Source organism: Alligator mississippiensis, chromosome 12, assembly GCF_030867095.1.
Source record: "Alligator mississippiensis isolate rAllMis1 chromosome 12, rAllMis1, whole genome shotgun sequence".
Lineage (NCBI taxonomy): Eukaryota > Metazoa > Chordata > Crocodylia > Alligatoridae > Alligator > Alligator mississippiensis.
Window position 1 is genome coordinate 65,411,553 of NC_081835.1, and position 18,942 is coordinate 65,430,494.

Here is an 18,942-nt window from a genome sequence, read left to right on the forward strand (position 1 = left end):
CCTGGAGCCTCATTCCCGGTGGTGTCTCCAGCTCGTCACACACACAGGCCTGGTGCCTCGGCTGCAAGGCCTTCAGGGTAGCAGCATGGCCTGTGACCCGGCCGCGCAGGCTGCACCCGGTGATGCGAGGGCAGGCTGGGTCGCTGCTGGCTCAGGCTCTTGCTCAACATTCACGAATGATTTGACTGCAGCACATGGTCGTGGATCAGGACCCCGTGTGCTGTGCAAACAGACCAGAGGTAATCCCGACCCGCTTGTCCGGCAGGCAAACAAGCACGTGCCCAGAGCACGGCGAGACATCCCCAGCCTGGCTTTATCCCACCTTGCTGGTGTAACAGGGTAGAAGATGCAGCCACGTGGACTTCAGCAGGGGCCGCCCAGATTTCAGTGAAGAGCTGATGGAGAAACTGGGGCCCTTGTGTGTTGGCCGAGGTGAGCGGCTCCAGAGGAGCACTGGGGTTTGGTCAAAGCCCGACCTGCCCTCCTGCTGTTTGAACCCGTGGTCCTAGGGAAGTGTCCTGATAAAAAAAACAATGACCCTGCTTTCAGAGGGAGCCTTTTTCCACATGTAAAACATTTCTATTTAAGCAGGAAAAGCTCTTTGTAGACTGCAGAGGTGGGCAGCAAACATATTCAGGAACAGGATTAACCCAGCCTTTAAGACTAGGCAACTAGATGGTGGTTGTTTCCCCTTCTGTGAGGAAGACCCTGCCAGGGAGGAACAGCTGGACCAGTCTTCTCTAGTGCCTCTGGGGAAGGCCCAGACCAGCCCTGTCGCTGGGACTGATGCTGTCAGTGGTGACTAATGGCTCCATCTGCGTGGCTGTCAGCAGCGCCACCCGACCGGTTCAGCTGTGCCCTATCTGGCGCAGGCCCATCCAGGCCCATGATCTCCATTCCCCAATGCCACTACCAGGTGGTTTTGCTGTGGAAGACGCAGATGGCATCACTGCCACAGCTGCAGGACAAGCTGTGAAGCCTTCTCTCCCCCTGAAGACGGCACCGAGCTGCCGCACAGACGCAGCTGAGCAGCCTGTTGAAGTGCGGACGCAGCACAAGGCATTAGAGGCTAGGCCTGGATATGGGCTCAGGACAACCACGCTGCCTACAGGGGACCTCGCACCACGTCGGCGTGACACGCAACGCTGCTAAGCTGCGGGCAGCGGAAGTGTTCGTGGCAGCCGTGCCCCAAACACACAGCAACACCCAGCAAGTAAAAGGCAAGGTTTGGCACAGCAGACCTCACATCAAGACCCGGCGGACAGGTCTCGCAGCCTAGAGAGAAGCCGGGTCCCACCGACACCAAGTAACTTGGTGCCTCGTGGAACGCAGTCAGAGCGGCCTGGCAGTGAGCTGACACGACCGCCGTCGCACAAACAACACGGACAGCAACACACGTGGGCTCTTCTCCGCTGCAACACACACAGCTGTCTGCCTCACCTGTAGGGCACCACGTCCATCACAACACATGCACACAACAGCGTCGCACAGCAGCTCTGGAGACCACACGTTTTCATCCCAGCCTGTCTGTGCAGAGATGTAGAGACCTTCATGCTGGGAAGTGAGTGCTTTTGGATACTTTTGACAGCCACTCTCATATTGAACAAAGGCTCTGAGGCCCAGAGGCCGTGAGAGGCACCAGCTGACACAGGATGTTGTTCCTTCTCCCCCCGAGCTGCCCAAGAGCGCAGGGAGGGCGAAGCCTTCTGCTTCGGACTGAACAGAGACCCTTATTCCTGTGTTCATGGCTTGTAAAACTTCCCTTTTGCTACATATGAGATAGTTTGAGATTACTTCCATTTCTGGGCTTGGGGCCTCATCCTAAAACTTCATCCCTTATATGCCCCGGCTTTTGAGCGAGACTAAAAAAACCATGGACCAGCTCCCAGTAGTGGTTGTATTTCCAGCACAGGATTAGGTGGTCACCCACTAAGAGCCTGGTCTTACCTTCTGCTCCACAGCTTGATATGTTTTCCTGGAATCAGTATAAAGAAATTAATAGCTCGTTAGTCTAACGCTGAATGAGGAGCTCGCTCTGTCAAGCACCTACAACACCTGGGGCCTCCAGTGGGTACCAGGGACGTTTGCAGCAGAGCAGGATCAAGCCTCTCTCACTGATTTAAGAGGCCTTTTACAGGGTGCCTGAGAAATTCAAGTTGGGTCATTACTCAAGCAAGTTAACTGGTAATGCCATCACTTCGCTTTTCAGCTCTTTCAGGAACTGTGCTAAAGGTTTATGAGTAAGTATTAAACCAGGCTTTTGGATGACTGTGCTTACAGCCTACCTGCAACAGCTGGAAGGAATTACGGCACACAGCTGAATAAACAACCTTACCCGGTCTTCACAAGGCGAAAGCTGTGTGCTGTGCTTCAGCCTCCGATCACCCCTACCGTAATGGATGCTTTCCTTCTCGCAGGCAGAGGCACGCTGACCCAACGACCAAACTCTTCCTCCTGACCTCTGCGGAGACTTGGCAAAACCTGCAATCGTGTAGTTGGGGGGTGGGGGTGGGGAACCAAACTCGCTGTACAGACATAAGGAAAGGCAGGGTGAGCGTGCACCAGGCAAGAGGGACCGAGGCAGCATGCTGAATGCACACGCGACCGGCCTGGTGCCAGACAAGCACTGCTCACTCTTCACTTCCAGCCAGGGGGTGAACCCAGGCTGCTTCTGTTTAGAGAAACGCATTTCACTGGAAAAGCTGCGCTCGCTGGCCGTGGGTGGCTTCCTACCACTGCTCATGGGGAGAAAGCCAAGCAGATCCCTGGCTTGTCTCGTTGCTCTCAAGTTCTGAAGCAAGCCAAGAGCTCCCATCACTTGCCAGGATGGTGCCTGGTGTGTGCAGTTAAAATCCAGGGACACGAGGCCAGGCCATTCAGCAGCAAAATTCTCACCTACCTTCTGCAAACAAAAGCCAGGAGGCAGAGAGAGATGAGCAGGCATCGTAGGATGTGGAAGGAGGAGTGCCCGGGCCAACTGAACACCTGCGCTCTGAAAAGGAGGCGCGGGAAGTTCACTGAAGAATGGAGAGAGACTCGTGTCTTTGGAGGCAGGACAACACGTTCCTCACCACAGTGAAAAAGCCCTGGCGCGGTCTGAATACAATCGTTTGGAAAAGGCATGGATTCTTCACTGATAATCTCTAAGACTAGCCCTTAAAACATTTCTGACTCCTTCAGTGGACAAAGCAATAAAGCAGGTTTGCCTGCCTCGCTCCTGGAAGGATGGAGAAGAGCACATGTAAGTAAGGAAGCAAACACGAGCATGGCCAACCTGGATGGAAGGAGCTCAGTTGAGCAGAGTCCCTGTGAATTTGCTGGAAGTTTGCTAACTCCAGAGTGCGTACAGTTCTCAGCACGCTAGGTTAAATCGATGCAGATAAGTCCTCACGCGGGAAGCAGTTTTAAACCCCCCAAAAAGGAGCATCAGATCTTTGTCCTGCTACTTAACTATGAGAGCCAACTCTTCCAGCCACAGCCTTCCCGCGTACAACCTGCCACTGTCAAATAAGCAGCATGCGAGAAATCCGGCGGCTCAAAGGCGACAGAAAAGTCATGCCATCCGTGATGATTTGATTCTTTTATTATGCTAAACACGTGAAACGGATTCTCATGTTTTCTCACTTCTTGGATTGAATTTGCAAAGATACAAACTTCAGCAAAGTGCTCTCTACTACTCCAAGATCTCTCTCAGGCATACCCAACTTTCCCCCCCCCCCCGTCATTAAAATTAAGTGAGGAGTGAATAATACGATAAATCTAAAGCGTTAATACCTCTCGGCGTCTCAGAATTGGCCTCTTAAAAATCAAGGAGTGCTTACTTGTTTCCAAAACAATGGCATAAAAGACTGGGTTTTGGAATATGCTATAAAAGGTAAACAGAATAAAATGGGACTGGAAAAGGCTCTGCCATGATACAGAGGTACCCCAGCATTTTCCCACTTAGTTAAAGCACATGTTTAAAAGGAATACTTAATACATAACCAGTGCATAGCATTACAAATAAAAACCCAGGAGTATGTGAAAAATCAAATGGCAATTCATATGCACCATTCCATAGTGCCTGTACATACCCATCACCATTGAGAAGTCAGATCCAGCACACAGCAGTTAAAGGGGGTCAGATATTCCAGACTGAGGTGCTAATGGCATAGAAACATTCACAGTCTGTACAGCAGCACAAAACACGGCTATTCCTTTAGACTTTAAATATCTGAATTATTTGGAACTAGATTCGATCAAAACCACCTTCCTTTCAGCAAAAAGAAATAATACAAAACAGACTGAGTGGCTCGTAAAAGTAACAGTACTCGACAGGAGTAAAAATAACACTCGTGCAATACTTGGGTCTCCCCAGCTGTTGGCATTTTAGATGTTCCAAGTATTTCTCTCTCGTATTGCACAGGCTCAAACGCACTGACAGCCGTTTTAATACGGAGTAAGAGAGCCTCCAAGGACGTTAAAATAGATACAGCGAAGAAAATCCAGATAGAGCATTACAAGAGTTTCCCAAGTGTCCACAATTACTTTTGACTTAATCAAAGGCTTAATGGTGATGTGGTTAACTGTCCTAGAATAGCTTATCTGAAATCAGATTGTGTCCAAGTAAAAATAAATGAGAAAAGCACCACTAGAGGTACACAGAAATGATCACTGTGAGGAAGGAGATGCTGAAGGTAAGCATGAAATGCTTGAGGCCGCTGCAGCCACAGACTAATGCCTCGTAAAATCGCAGCGAATGTACCCTTTAACCCTTTGCTGCGTTGCTGGTCTACACGTGATCCTAGACACCACCCCGCTCTGTTTCTCACCGCGCGATGTGTCAGGGAGGGAAACCTTGGTGCGCAGGGATGTGAGCTCAGTTGCGTCCAGGTACCGTGAAGTGTTTCCGTCACACGGCAGTGACACGCAGCTGTCACATGCCGATATTTGGACACTGCACTGCTTATTCTGCAATACTTTTCCTTCTCCTTTGTATAGACAGCTGTGGTTTCACCGGTCTGAACCCAGGCCTCCTAGTCAATGTACTAGTGTTAAGCTTGGAGAACTAACAAAATGGGATTGCTTATGCCCTGATTTTTTTCTTTCTCATAATAAAATAAGATACTATTACATCCAGTTCAAATACTGCTGCCTATAACATTTATATATAATATTAACATACGATTACAGAAGAACTAAGATATAGTTGACGGACTCCATCAAAAGACACGTTCTGATGTCTGTCTAAAAATTAAATTGCTGGTGTTTCCAGTTTCCCCTCGGAGACACAGGAGCAAGCCCTGAGCTGCAGGACGCTTTCTCTGTGCTATTAGTTTTGCTGTAACTGGGAATCGTAAGAATTTTATAGCGAAGAAGTCCCTCCCGTAGGGCTGGAGGGGACGAAACCAAAAGTCTTCTAACAAAAATTCAGACAAGCGTATAACCCTAAATGAAAGTGTGTGTTGCTAGATCGGCTATTGAACAAACTCCGTTTAAACCCAGTGGATTAACTCAGTATAAACTACAAACCTGGGTTCATTCCTACAGTTTACATAGAAAAGCAAAAATGTCGTAAGCAGAATGCGTAACACAGAAAAATACCAAACCGAACACTGTTCACACAGGTAGGAAATGCGCACTAGTGCTACGTGCGGTGTCACCTTCCACGCTGTGCTGGGGACTGGGAAAATACAAGGGGAGGAATAAGCAATTGCTGGTTCAGTAGTATCTCGTGAAAAGATTATTTTGGGGGGAGGCGGTGGGGGGGTGGGGGACGGACACATTCAATCTAACCACGTTAAAGCTTTGGCCAGTGTAAGTCACCGGGGCTTTCACTGACGGCAGGCCCGGAGCCAGCGACTGTGTCGAGGAGAAAGCCTCAGCCGGGAAAGTGGCAACGTGGGGGGTTATCCGCACAGCAACTCCAGCCAGCAGCGCTTGTCTGCCAGGCGCGGAGGAGCAGTTGTGTTTCCTGTGTCTGGAGCTGGCCGAGTCGCCCCTTCTACAGGGACAGCTTGTTCTTGTGCTGGCTCAGGAAGAAAAAAACAAAAAGAAAAGAAAATGGAGAAAAAACAAAAAGAAAAAAAAATGCCAATCCCACAGGGAATAAGATGTGTTGGGAGCATCATTCAAATGTTTCCCAGCGCTTTCGGAGCTGTTCTACTTTACCTGGGGTGGCCGACACCTCCTGTCTTGTCTTTTTTAACAAATCTTCAAACGGATCCTTTGTCTCCTCAGGCTTTGAGGGCAGTAACACTGACTCGAGGCCCTTAGCAGGCCTGGGGGGAACCAGAGGGGGATCGCTAGAGGGCCTTGGGGCCACCCCTTGCTTGGCATCTATCTTTGAGCCGGACGGGCCCAGCGGTAGTGTTCTGATTTTGGAAGGGCCACTTAAGCGTGCTGGCTGCAGAGAGCTGGTCGGGGACGGGCTATGGCTCTGCTGCAGCAAGGAGCTAGCCTGCGGTGCGGTCGGAGCCTGGCCAAAAAGATTGGGCATGGACAAGGTTGAAATGTTTGGCTGAGATCTTTGTGGCTGATAGAAGCCAGAGTTTGGCGCAATGAAACTGGAGCTGTAAGCGTGCCCTAAGGGAGGGAGGAAGGGGCCCCTCGTGGCTCTCACCAGGGTCATGGGCAGGGCTGCTGGCATCGTCTGCGCAAACGGGTTGAGAGATGTCTGCAGAAACGGCGGGGCCGAAGGAGGGTAGGCCAGCGGCTGGGCGAAGGGTGGGGGAGCAGGAGGTGTGAAGTCGTTTGCTGCCGGAGCAAAGCCAGGAGCAGGGCTAGGAGCGGCTGAGCTCTGCAGACTGCCAGAGCCTTGCTGGGAGCCAGCGTTTTGCCAGCTGGTTGTCTTCAAGGGATCCAGGAGATTAAGAAGGTAATCGCTTTCGTTACCTGCGTTTTCTGCATTGACCTTGACTGGCTGGAGCATCTCAGTAGCACTGCTGGCGCTGGAGAGGAGCTGGGAGGGGCGAGGAGAATAGTTTACGGCCTGCCTGATTTCTGGGTCGAGGGACATGCTCCCTGATCCAAAAGGCTCCTGCATGCTTTCTGAAACCAGGCCACTGCGCCCTGCAGCCTGGGGGTTCACAGCTTCTGCGGGCCCTGCCAGCGGCGGGTGTTTGGTGGGCCTGGGTGCGGGGGGCGGGGGAACTATCCCCAGCTCAGGCGTCTTCCTGCCCTGGGGCCTGGGGATGGTGATGTTCCCTTGGGCAGCCAAGGTCACTTCCTCCTTTTCTCCAGGGGCCAGAAGGCTGTCTCTGCTCCGAGGTCTGCGTGGCACCGAGGGGATGTTCCCAAGAGCAGTCAAGGGCCTCTCTGGGGAGCTCTGGGAATATTTGGTAGGAATAGCCATGTCGTCTTGCCCCATGCTCCACAGCTTGTTGTAGGGGTGAGAGAGTTTCATTGCTGGCACAATCCTGCTCCTCTCGGACACACCAAGGTCCATTCTCTGTCAGAAAGCATAAAGAGGGTTAACATCTCCGACCTGGCACGATGCAGAGCAAAGCACAGGCGGGACGATGGGGAGCACCCGAGAGGAAGCTGCCTGCCTGCCATGAGCATCTTCAGGGAAGGGACACGGGGAAAGGCACAGCCTAGGAGTTTGGATGGGAGACTGAAAGCCAGGGCTCTTGGGCTAGCGAGTGGTGACAGTGGACTGTCCGGCTGTTGTGTGCACAGCGTGACACTCATGTTACTGGGCATTTGGGAGCTTTGATTAACCTATGGAAAATGTCCCGAGAAACCCAAATGCAACACGCTCGTCTCCTCTTGCTGGCCTGACGGTACGTGCCTTCTGCTCGTCATCGCACAAAGGTGCCACGGGCTCCAGGCTTTAGCTTTGCACTGAAGAAGCAATCAGGAAGCGTGCTACACACAGGAACACTAATTATCCTTCCAACTCACAGACACCACAGCCAGGTTGGAGACGGGGCCCATTTAACGAGTGCGAGCAACTCTGAAATGAAGGGAACGTTCTGATCCCCCAAAACCCCCCAATACTTGCATCGGAGACGAGCCTCAGGCAGAGGAGCGGACTCTAGGAACAGGACAAGTACTGCCTGCTTTGAAAACACAGATCTGGGTTTCTACCTTGCTTTTATGTAGGGACAGAAGGCCCTTCCAGGGACCTAGCCTCTCCACTCAGAAATGAACCTTCTGAACGTGCTGGGGAAGCCGGGGTTGGGGGGAAACCCATGCACTGATGGGGAAACAGGACGTCCTTTCCAACCGGAGGGCAGTGGAGGGAAGGCGCTTTCATTCTGCACAAGTCCCTCCAGCATTTACCATCCTACTCGTATGAAAGCCCGTACCTGGTAATCGAACGTGCATCGTTGCTCACCCTCCTCTTTGGGGGTCCTTAGGTCTTCTAAACTTTTGGCTTGGCTTAGAGGCTGAGGTTGTGTTTCCACTTCTAAGTTAGTGAAAATGTCCTGCAGGAGGTTGACTTCTGTGACCCTGTCTGGTGTCGGAGGGCTGGGAGGCGCAGCCTCGCTGGCTTTCTCTGGACTGATCACTTCTTCCCCATCGGCGCTGTCGGACTCTTTCAGGGCGCGGTACGGCTGAGGCCTAAGAGACAAGAGTGCTTTAACATCTCACATTTAGAAGTACTTTCTTTCCAACCCTTTTCAAAGCATGCAGTGTTTCAAACTAGGTCACGAGTCCCCTGGAGCAGCCTCAGCGTGGATATGACACACCCATCACGTTACCCTACACAATATCCCCCTTAATGTGTGCGTGGGGCGAGGGTCTGGCTGGGGCCCACTGCGTTGGGTCCAACTCTGAACTCTCTCGACTTGCTTCCCTTCCATGGCACACGACACAAACACAGGGCGCTACGTTGTGTTGTCTGGACGCTGCAGCCTGCAGCTCGTGGAGCGTACCCACGTGAGCCGGCTACTGCCGGACAGTGCGAGCTGGACACGTTCTGCGGCCCGCACGGCGCTGGGCTGCAGCAGACTGCCCCAGCGGAGCGCTCACTATATCCATGGAGGCAGCTGACGTGGTCTGGACTGCGGGGCGGACATGCACTTAGCTAGAAAGACTCAGGTTTGAACCGGCACAGTTGCAAAGGCTGTTCTCCAAGGTATTGCTATTGCTGTATAGAAGATCTCCGCTCTCAAGCAGCTCCACCGAGCTACTTTCACTACAGATACTGCTTGCTTCCTGCTGCTCTCTCAGCTGGGCTAATGAAACAGATAAACCCACATGGTTTTTAATGGACCTTTTCAAAACACATTTCAGTAAATGCATGTCTCTGAAAAGAGCAGCCTAAGTTTACCGGCGACCCTTCTGTTTTCTTGATAATCGTTGCACTAGATCAAGAAGAAAAGGTCACAATTATTTGTCATCTGTGCAACCCCTCGACAGAGGGAGTATAGTGAAGTGAGGCTTTAAAGGGGAAACTGCCCAGTTAAATATCTTAATTTCTCTGCCCACTCTCTTGCTGCTTGCTCTTTGCCCATCTCTTGGCGAGCCTGACAGACAGACCAGGCAGGGACACGTTCTGGCGCTCGCATCTAGCGCAAGGCTGGGGTGGCTGTAGAGGAAGGTTTTAGCCGACCAGGCACGCTTCTGTTTCAGTCTGAGAGAATCTCTCTTTTACACAAGTCTAAACTCCGGAGGAAATACTATCCGGAGGAGCGAGCGTGAGCAGAGCTAGCAAGGCGAGGGCGACAGACAGGCCCGACCCGTGACTATCATTTCAAACAAAGGTTACCGAGCAGGGAGCGATGGGGAAGCAATGATGGTGCTGTTACAGACCCAACGAGCAGAGCTACGTGGCAGTAGGAATAATCGGACATCAGCTTTGTGCTGTGAGCCCACGTGGGCACGGTGCTGCTAGACCCGGCTGTTAGAGAGTCTCAGCAAGAAAGGGCAATTGCAAACGCTCCCTCGTTCCTCACACAGCTACTGTCCCTCGCTTCCAGCTAACTCAGCACAGGATGCAATCCAGGGTATTTTCCTCCAGTAATTGGGAATATTGTGCGCGGTGTCGATGATTATACTGGTGTCGTCTTATCAAGAGACAACGCAGTCCATTATGGAGAAATCTATTTTACATTTCGAGCCCAGGCCGGGGTTAGCAGAGCGCACTTCTCGTGTGCACCTCAGCAGAAAACAGTCCTCCAGCACCACTTGATTTGCATGTTGCTTCTGCGTGCAGGAGAACAGCAGCATAATGTGCGCCCAATTAATCATAAGAACTGACACGCACTTCTGCCGTGATTGGCACTTGACTGGCAGCCGGTCTCACCGTGCCATTTAAACAAGGGTTTAGATTAAAAGAAAATATTTGTGAGCCCCCAAATAATAAAAGGTAATGTGAAAAAATGCTCCTCTCCCCACAGAAGCATAGCTGTGTGAAATCCACCATGCACGTTCATGAGCACAACACATCTCGCCTCGTTCACCGCCACGCAAACGCTCGGCACTCAGCCACAGCACAGGTCCGAGGAGGTGTGGGGGTAGGACAGCCGTCTGATCCCCCCGTCCTAGCAAGTAGCTGCTCATGCTCCAGCGTGGAGACCCACGTTGACACGCAAGGAGCAGGCTGGCGAGGAGTGAACTCGTGGAATGGAAATGCAGGCCTGCGTGACGAGGGCAGCTGAGGACACCAGATGGGGGTGATGAATGTGGAAGCGCAGGAGCGAGTTGCACCGATTTAGGGCCGACACCAGCAGGCTTTGGATCGGAGCCTTAGGGAAGGAAAGCGTAAGCGAGACCTCGAGAGACAGAAGTCACGATTCAGTCTCTACCCTCACATCCAACACACACCCGAGACCTGCGAGCCAGGCGGTGCAGGAGAATCCTGGTGGGTCGTTTGTAAATGAAACACTTCCACGACCTCCTCCTACCCAAGCACATGTTGGGAGCTCCCCTCCAGCCCCCAGGCTGCGCAGGCTTGTCTCTTCTCACCCTGTCCCTGTCTGTCTGGTGTGATCTCCCCCTTCTCGGTCTCTGAACCCCACCTCCGAATCTTCAAATCGCCCACTGCCCTGACGGCTATTACATTTCTTCCGACTCGCCTAGCGCTACTTGCTCATCTCAGAGCAAAGTCAAACGTCGCAGTCGTAGTCTGGTGACTCCAGGTTTCGTCTTTCTATACATACAAGGTCGACAGACAACAATTCGGGTAATCTTTAAGAGAGCACCATCTTCTGGACATAACCACATTCACATCCTCAGAGAAACGCTCCGAGCTGACCGCACACCCATCTCTCAGTGGGGGAAGCGGCCCAAGATCCATTGCTGTCCAGCTCTCCGTGCGTCCTGCTCTTGCGGGAGCTGTGCTAGCACAAGAACAGGCTCCCTTGCCATGTCCTGGCAACACCAGAGAGCAGACGGCACTGCAAAAACACAGTGCTGCGGAGGGTTTACTACGTCCTTCAAACTTCTGAGGAAGTTCAGGTCCGGTCTGAACGGCTCCTTGGACCAAGGCCTCGTGGTGGGGCTGCTTTCGAGCAAAGTATGCTCCCAGACCCAGCAACACACACGTGAGAGAGCCGTTTGCCACAGGTCATTCAACATCAAATGTGAATTATTCCCAATCCCAAACATTTTGCACGTTCACCTTATGAACCCCCCGGCCCATGGAAGGGGCATGTTTCTACCATGGCGGCCTTCAGAGGATTTCAGAATCCGTCCGCTGACGCCCAAATATCCCGGTCCCCACAACAGGGACGTATAAGCTTAAATGGTGACGTGGACATCTACTCTTTGGTCTAGGGACGTCCCCCCTGTTTGAGAACCGGGCTTGAATTACAGAGGGTTGGCGATTTGCTGAACTGTTGGTAAACACTGTGGTGGGTGTGAGACGCACACAAAACACTCGCATGCGCACGGGTTAAATAAACCTGCACAAGGACACCAGCCTCCTGCCGCACCAGAGCCGTGTGCCTGTTGTGAAGAATGCACCTGGGACCAGAGCTGACAGCAGAGTTTAGAAAACCGGAAGGTCTCGCTGCAAAGCACTTCATACGAAGTCAAGGGCACAGACAGCTCGGCATTTCCTGGGCGCTCGGAGATCAAGCTGTGCGCTGGGATGTCCCGGGGCAGGAGATCGGAAGTGTCGGGGCCCCGGCACACGATGGCACAGAGCTGAGCGGGTAGCGTTGGAGGCAGCCGACGAGCACACAGAAGCAAAGCTCACACAGCAACACAAAAGCACAATTAACACTGTACTGGGGAACCGGTGCAGGACAAAGGGTTGGAGGAGGAGGGCAGCACCAGACCAGAACGTCAACCAGAGGGCTACCTCCAAGAGCCCAGCCAAGCCGAGACAAAACGATAAGCTGCGCATCCCAGACCGGGGACAACACACGGTGCAGTGCTTCATGCAGGACACATGCTCTCGCATGCCTCGGAGTGTCAAAACAGGCAAGCAGGAGAAATGCACATTCATCAAGTGCTACAAAAAGATCCCCAAAGCCTTTTACAGCTCCCAAGTACAGAAGCAGGCAGCCCTGGCTAGTGCAGATATCGCAGTTCAAAGATTATATTAATACAATGAAAGAATAAAGAATAGACCATTCAAAAGGACCAGAGAAGAAAAAGTTTTCAGAGAAGCCAGAGACAGGATCCTCTTCCTGCTGAAATTCATCATCAGAAGAGTCCTCAGAGAGGAAGACTGTATAGTGTCGCATGGGCTTTACAAGGCTGAAGGAAACAGGAAGAGAAAAGGGAGTTATGGAGTTGTCACATCCAAAGCTTCAGAGGCAAGAGAAAACCAAGCGATTTCTGATTCCAGATCATTTCTGCACGTGCCTGCCTGCCTGCCTGCCTGCCGGGAGCGCAGGGCTCCGTGACACGTTGTGGAGCTGTACTTTTCAGGCAAAAAAAAATAAAAAAAATACCATTTTGCTAAAACTTCTACTGCTGCTGTCTGTTGGGAAAAAGCGCTGGGACCTGCGAGCCAAGCCTGTGCCTACCAAAAAGGGCGCCAGGCCAGAGCCCTGGCTCTCCCAGCACATTCCCACCAGACAGGCTTCACCCGAATGAGCCATCTAAGCCGGGGTCCTCCTGAACGTCCGATTCCAGAAGAGCTAATGACACCAAATTTGCTAAATGCGGCGGAGCAAGCAGGAGAGTCCGTGCGTGCGCATAACGGACACGAGCACAACGTGATGTCCAGTCACAGGTGCCAAGGACCAGGGGGAGAGCCACAGAAGGGCCAGCCCACCTCCTTGTCCCAAAGCCGTGCACCTCACTGCCCTGCAGCACTTACCTGCCCCGATGCTCGGCACAGCTAACATCTCACCGATACTCGTCTTCACGCGCGCGTTTGGGGTGCTGTCCTAGCAGGTGCCGCGCGGAAGAGGGCAGGTGATGCTTACGTGCTGCACCACACGCCGACGCACGGACAACGCGCGCCCACCGCTGAGCGATTACGTGCTGCAAAAAGACGGCTCTTTTTATTGCAAGTGCCGGCCTAATCTTTTCACCAGGAAGCTCTGGCACCTAGGCTAGGCCTTGCTTACAATTTTCCTTTTGTTATTAAAAATACATTTTCCTCTGAGCTCTGCCTGCACGGCCACGCTACATCTCTACTTCAGTCTGCAGATGCGCTGAATGACCAGAGATGCGTGCTCCAGCTGAGCGGAGGGCAACGGGCCATTTCCTGCCATGCTTTGAGGTTTTGAAATCTGTTTGTGGTTCCACTTTGGAAGGAAAACTGAATCTCCTGGAAGCGAACAAGAGGGAGGAACAGGGCGGAGGAAGGGAGCGCATGTCTCTGCCTACAGCTAGTGACTGGGTGCAGCCGGGAGGAGGGGGACCCAGGATCACGTGGGGCAAAGAAGGAACTTGAGTCTGGGTGGACGACTATCAGAGCAGGCCCCCAAACTCCCTGCAAGCTGACCCGTGTCCACAGAAGAGCCAGGCTTTGCCAGAACGCCAGACTTGACTGGAATTTGGCAAGAGCACCCCAACCGGCACAGGGCTGCTCAGAGCCTCCGGGAAGTATTTCCTAAAGATTTCAAAAGACAAACATTTCCCAAATAACAAACTTAAAAAAATTGGACAACAATAGTACTCTGCAGGTCCTGCGCGCTGCTCCGCTGAACCTCCTTTTACAGCGTCCCGGCCTGGGCTGGCGTCCTGGCCCCGAGCTCTTACGCAACGGAAATATAAAAATCATATGAGATTACGAAAGCACGCGCCATTTCCAGCCACCCCCACGCCGCTTCTTCCTAGCTGTGTTCATCTCATCAGCTGCATGCCGCTGAGCGCGGCATCCCAGCAATGGCTGCGATTGGGTGGACACTGCCAGCGGCACAAAGCTACATTAAAAAAAGATCCAAGGGCGAGGGGTGGATCCTGCCATTCACAGCAGAACTCCTACTCCAACGGGTGCAGGACTGGACCCAGCAGTAAGGAGGCAGGGCTGATCTCACGGAGGCGATGGAAACGTTTGCAGCACTGTCATGGGCCCGTGGCGAGAGGAGCTGTGGCCACGGAGAGCAGCGACTTGTGGGCTTCCTGGCACGGATGCCGAACGCCACGTCACCAGCAGCTCTGGCGTTTAGGATTAGTCCTTTCTGTTCTCCGAGTTCTTTTGTCCCGACTGCTACCGTGAGATTAAGCATCACTGAAAGACAAACAGAGGCTGAACATTTCCATTGAGGACATGAAGGAGGTTGAACACTGGGACTGATAGCTTGAGAGGGTTTGAGATGCCATTGTGCATCAACATGTATTCATAATTGGGTCAGAGCTAATTAACGCAGGAGCTGAAACTGGGGCTGGGGGTGGGCAGAGCCCATCACATTATACTCCACTCAGCTTCACTCCCATTACAGTGGTCGCACAAGCTGCTCCTCTCTCCTCCTGTGCTCGAATGGACCTTCCAGGGAAAGCCAAGTGCTGCTGCCAAATCTGCTAAACTCCTTTTTCGGGAAGCTCCAGACCATCGCACGCATGCAGGCAGGGGGCTAATGAGAGGCTGTTTTAGAATCGAGGATATTGGTAAAAATGCTTCCCTGTTTTGAGCCCCGGCCCCGCCAAACACAACTATTGTCCTGTCTTGTACGTGCGAGATGACCACTCCACAGCACTCCGGCAAAGCCACAGTGATTTAACAGGAATCAGACGAAACCCCTGCACTTCCAGAGGGCTCTGCTACAAAATTCACCCTTTTGGCTACACGTTCGAATTAGAGACCCCGGCCGAGCGCTACAGACCAGTCGCTTCAGTCCCTTTCCGAAGCGCTGCCCTGACCCCTTTGTTCGGCGAGGGTCTAGCTCAGCTCAAGCACTTGCACAGACTGCGACACAATGAATCCACCGGGCAGGAACGGCCAATGATCTGAAAGCGAGGATTCAGGAGAGACCCCGATGGATCAGCTAATCAATAGCATCTCAATGCAAATAAGGTGGAATCTATAATGATAGTTAATAGGCACACTTTTTTTGCTGCAAGGCACCTTACATGACAAAGTGGGATTTCATAATAAAAGCTTATTTAAATTCAGCTGCTGCTCTTGTTCCACAAAAGATTTTTGTCAAAGATAAGGGATGAACAATCTAAAGTGTCCAAGTTTAAATTTTTATTAGCTTCAGGCAGTAGAATCCAAAAAAGTGTGTGCCTATTCCCTCATTAACCCAATTCAGCAACTCTCCTGCAGTCTGCCACCCACTACTTGCTAGGATTTCATACACAAAGAGCTGTCTCTGAAAAGGCAGGTCACAGCAAGCCCAGCTACAAGGCAGGCAATGCTGTAGACTTAGAGGGAAAAAAGGATCCTGTCCGTCACAGCTACAACCCTCATCATCTCCACATGACTGCACCAGCTCCTGCCTACCTAATCTCTTAGCTGAGTTACCATGCAGATGACTTGCTGATCTCTTTCTAATGTTTAGTTTAACATGTCTTCGGTTAGCACTAGCATATGACAGTACTGACAGCCGTGGCTGTTCCTTTTTAAATATCATGTCAGAAACACAGTGCAATAAAGCCGGGGATGCGCTCCATGGCTCTGCGTACCATTATGATAGTATGGGTTTATTTTTTAATGAGGAAGATCTGCATCTCGGGAGCTGTTTTCATGTGTCAGGATGCATGGACAAATCAGCAGCACATCACACTGGCCAAAAATGAAATGCTGACAAATGTAGATATTTCAAATTTAATTGACACCTAAATGTACTTGAGATAAAAAATACAGAAAATCACTGAGCCCCGGCTCTGGGCATTAACGAAGGGAATATTATAATTTTAAAGGCTATTCCTGCTATGAAAAAGGGAACTTGCATTTGCATATTACATTAACTGCTTTGCTTTTTCTCCGATTGCGCAGATTATGCTGAACAGGAACAGCCCGGACTTGCTTTTGTGTCTTGCCGTGGGGAGGCCCGCCCAAGGTTCGGCCATTTCCCCATTTCCTGGCCAGGGCGACGCTGCTCTGGACCAGGGCGGTTTCTGTCCCTCAGAAACGAACAAGGGAGTTGGACGTTTGGGCCTTTTTGCTGCCAACATGAAATCAGCCCGGGGCTGGGGGAAAGGGGGCACTCCCTAGGTTTTTCTCAGTGAGCACACCACAGAAACCATCCCCAGGAATACTTATGAATAATCATGAGCACTGTGCATAACAAAGATGAAAATATTTGCTTGGCATTTTGAAATTTGTTCCTGCCAGCTTTGCCAGAGCTTGCTACTCAGGCACGGGCAAATCTGAAGCGAACAGAAATTAACTGGAGAAAGCACATTTTTAAGGCGAGGCATGAGAATTCACCCCAGAAATGCGCTGGGAGACCTGTCCTTGTTCCATCAGGGACCAGAAACGACACTCGTGACCCGCGTGTCCAAAGAAAGCCAACAACAGGAGTACGGTGCTGTTCCTGCGGGGTGTCAGCAATGACCTCCAGACCAGGACACCCTGGAAGAACTTCTAATCATTTCTAACACGGGAAGAGGGAAGGAAGCCGCCCCTGCTCTGACAGATGCAAAATGCAGACAGGATTTGAGGACTCTATTTCAAAAACTGCCATGACCTCGACCGCCACCAAGCATATGCACACACAGAGCTTTTTCTTTGCACGTGCCATATCCCTTGACAGAGGCTGGCTGCACATTGTGTCAATTCTTCCCCATTTAAGCATGGCAAAACTGAGGCTCAGAACGTAGGTTTCTCGTCCAGGGTCACAGAAGCAGCTCATGGCAGAGCCAGGAACTGGCCTCCAGGTGCCTGGATCAGAGTCCTGCTTGGCCCGCGCAACAGGACCCACGGGGAAGTGCGAGACCGTGCCCTCAGGTGCAGTTCTGGACGAGGAGACGCGTATCCTCTACGATTCTGGATGTCATAGCCATCTGCCCCACCTCCGCGCTGCTGCCAGTGCTCCTGGGCACAGCGAGATGGCATCAGGCAACCAAAGCCTGCAGTGACATTGATGCCCTAATCCCACACAGGGCAGAGGAAAAACACCAGTCGGTGAATGTGGAGCAAGAGCTCGACAGGAAGCTGCACAACCCTCGCGGGATCCCGAGGAATGCCATCGCGTCTTACATGGGATTGACCTTCGGGACAGACTCGGAGTCAGTCCCATGCAGAACCCAATCAGGAGGCTATGAAATCCGGAAAGCAGCCACGGTTTGCTTTTAGGAGGAACTCCCCCGAGAGCAGGTTGCTGTCCGTGTGCACGTTGCAGAGCAGTGGTTTTCAACCTGTGGTCCGCAAACCTTTGGGGATTTGCTGTTTAAGGGGTCTGCGAAAGAGGACTATGGTCAGCCAAACTATGCCCACGCTTGCCATCCCAAGGGGTCCGCACCTCCACGCAGAAATGCTGAGGGGTTTGCAAATGAAAAAAGATCAGAACCCAACCGCGGAGGGGACGAATGAGAAATGAGACCGACGTTTCAGCACCCGAGGCCAGGTCTCGATGCCCCAAGTGGCTTTGGAAAGCTCAGCCTAAGTGAACCGAGACATCTGCAAAGGCTCAATATACCATGGCTCTTCCTCCGATTTGCTGAAGACATGAAAGCCCAGACATCACAGGCACTTCTGATCACGTGCTCCCACCCCCTTCCACGAAGCCAACAGGACAGCTTTGTTCTGCAACCCTGACACCTGTGCAGCGGGGAGCGGCTGGCGTTCAGACGTCTCTCTCAGGAGCTCAGGCACCGTCTTCCTCAGACCGTCCGTCCCCGGAGGAGCGTTTCCACAGCACCCTGCAGCGTTACGGGCCGTGCGGCTAACCAGCGCATCGCTCCTGGAAAAAGGCAGTCTGCACCTGCTCGGACCAACGCTCTCCCTGGATCTAGCTCGATCTCTAGTGGCTGCAGCGAGTCACGAGGGGAAGAAAGCCGGACTGCTCTAGTCAGGTTCTTCCCCGACTTGCGATCCTCGTGGTGGATATCTTTTCCTTTTGCATCCAGCTTCCTCCACAACAGCCTTCCCCTGCCAGTCTTGTGCAGCTGGTCTGTCCGTCTGCAATGCAGCATAGCCACGATGGGTGAGGTTTTGCCTCGGCTGTGCCTGCTCAGCCAGCTGGTCTGGAGCTTTTCCTGTGGCTATCCTGGCCTGCAACGTACTGTGCAAAGCCTGTGCTGGATCCAACCACCTCCAGAGGCAGAGGCCAGAGGATCCCGGCCACAGCTAGCAGAGCGCAATCTGCTCTCTGAGCTGCTCCCACGTAGCTGAGCCATCGTGTGAGCTTCAGTGTAACGAGCCCAGGATCCTGCTGCAGCCAATTTTCATTCATACAACATGTGGGAAAGTCATTAGAGTTTCTATATCGAGTCATACATAATTTCTGGCAAATTGTAATGAACTGCCGCTGCTGCTGCAGCAGTGGTGCTGGCTTAGCCAGCCCAAGAGCCTTTCTACTCGTTGCTAATTGTGAGCCTGACCCTCTGCTTTGCCATTTTAAATTTCCACCCACTCGGCGTGCCCTGGATGCCAGCTACGCGGTATGAACAAAGAAGCCAGAGCACAGAGCTCTCTCTTGAAGCCTGCTCTCTGTTTAATGG

At 52.2% G+C, this 18,942-nt stretch overlaps 1 protein-coding gene across 7 annotated transcripts in view; it reads right to left on the reverse strand.

Moving 5' to 3' along the window:
* Positions 1 to 3,565: 3,565 nt before the first annotated feature.
* DENND1A (DENN domain containing 1A) overlaps positions 3,566 to 18,942 on the reverse strand; it is a 287,266-nt gene continuing 271,889 nt past the window's right edge. For 5 of the 7 annotated variants that reach the window (XM_059715737.1, XM_059715734.1, XM_019500981.2 and 2 more), the window contains 2 exons: positions 8,292 to 8,547; positions 3,566 to 7,429 (listed from right to left, as the gene is read on the reverse strand). In XM_059715737.1, the coding sequence (XP_059571720.1) occupies positions 6,107 to 7,429; positions 8,292 to 8,547 (1,579 nt within the window). In that variant the 3' untranslated portion in view covers positions 3,566 to 6,106. The other 2 variants (XM_059715740.1, XM_059715739.1) reach the window with 2 other exon arrangements.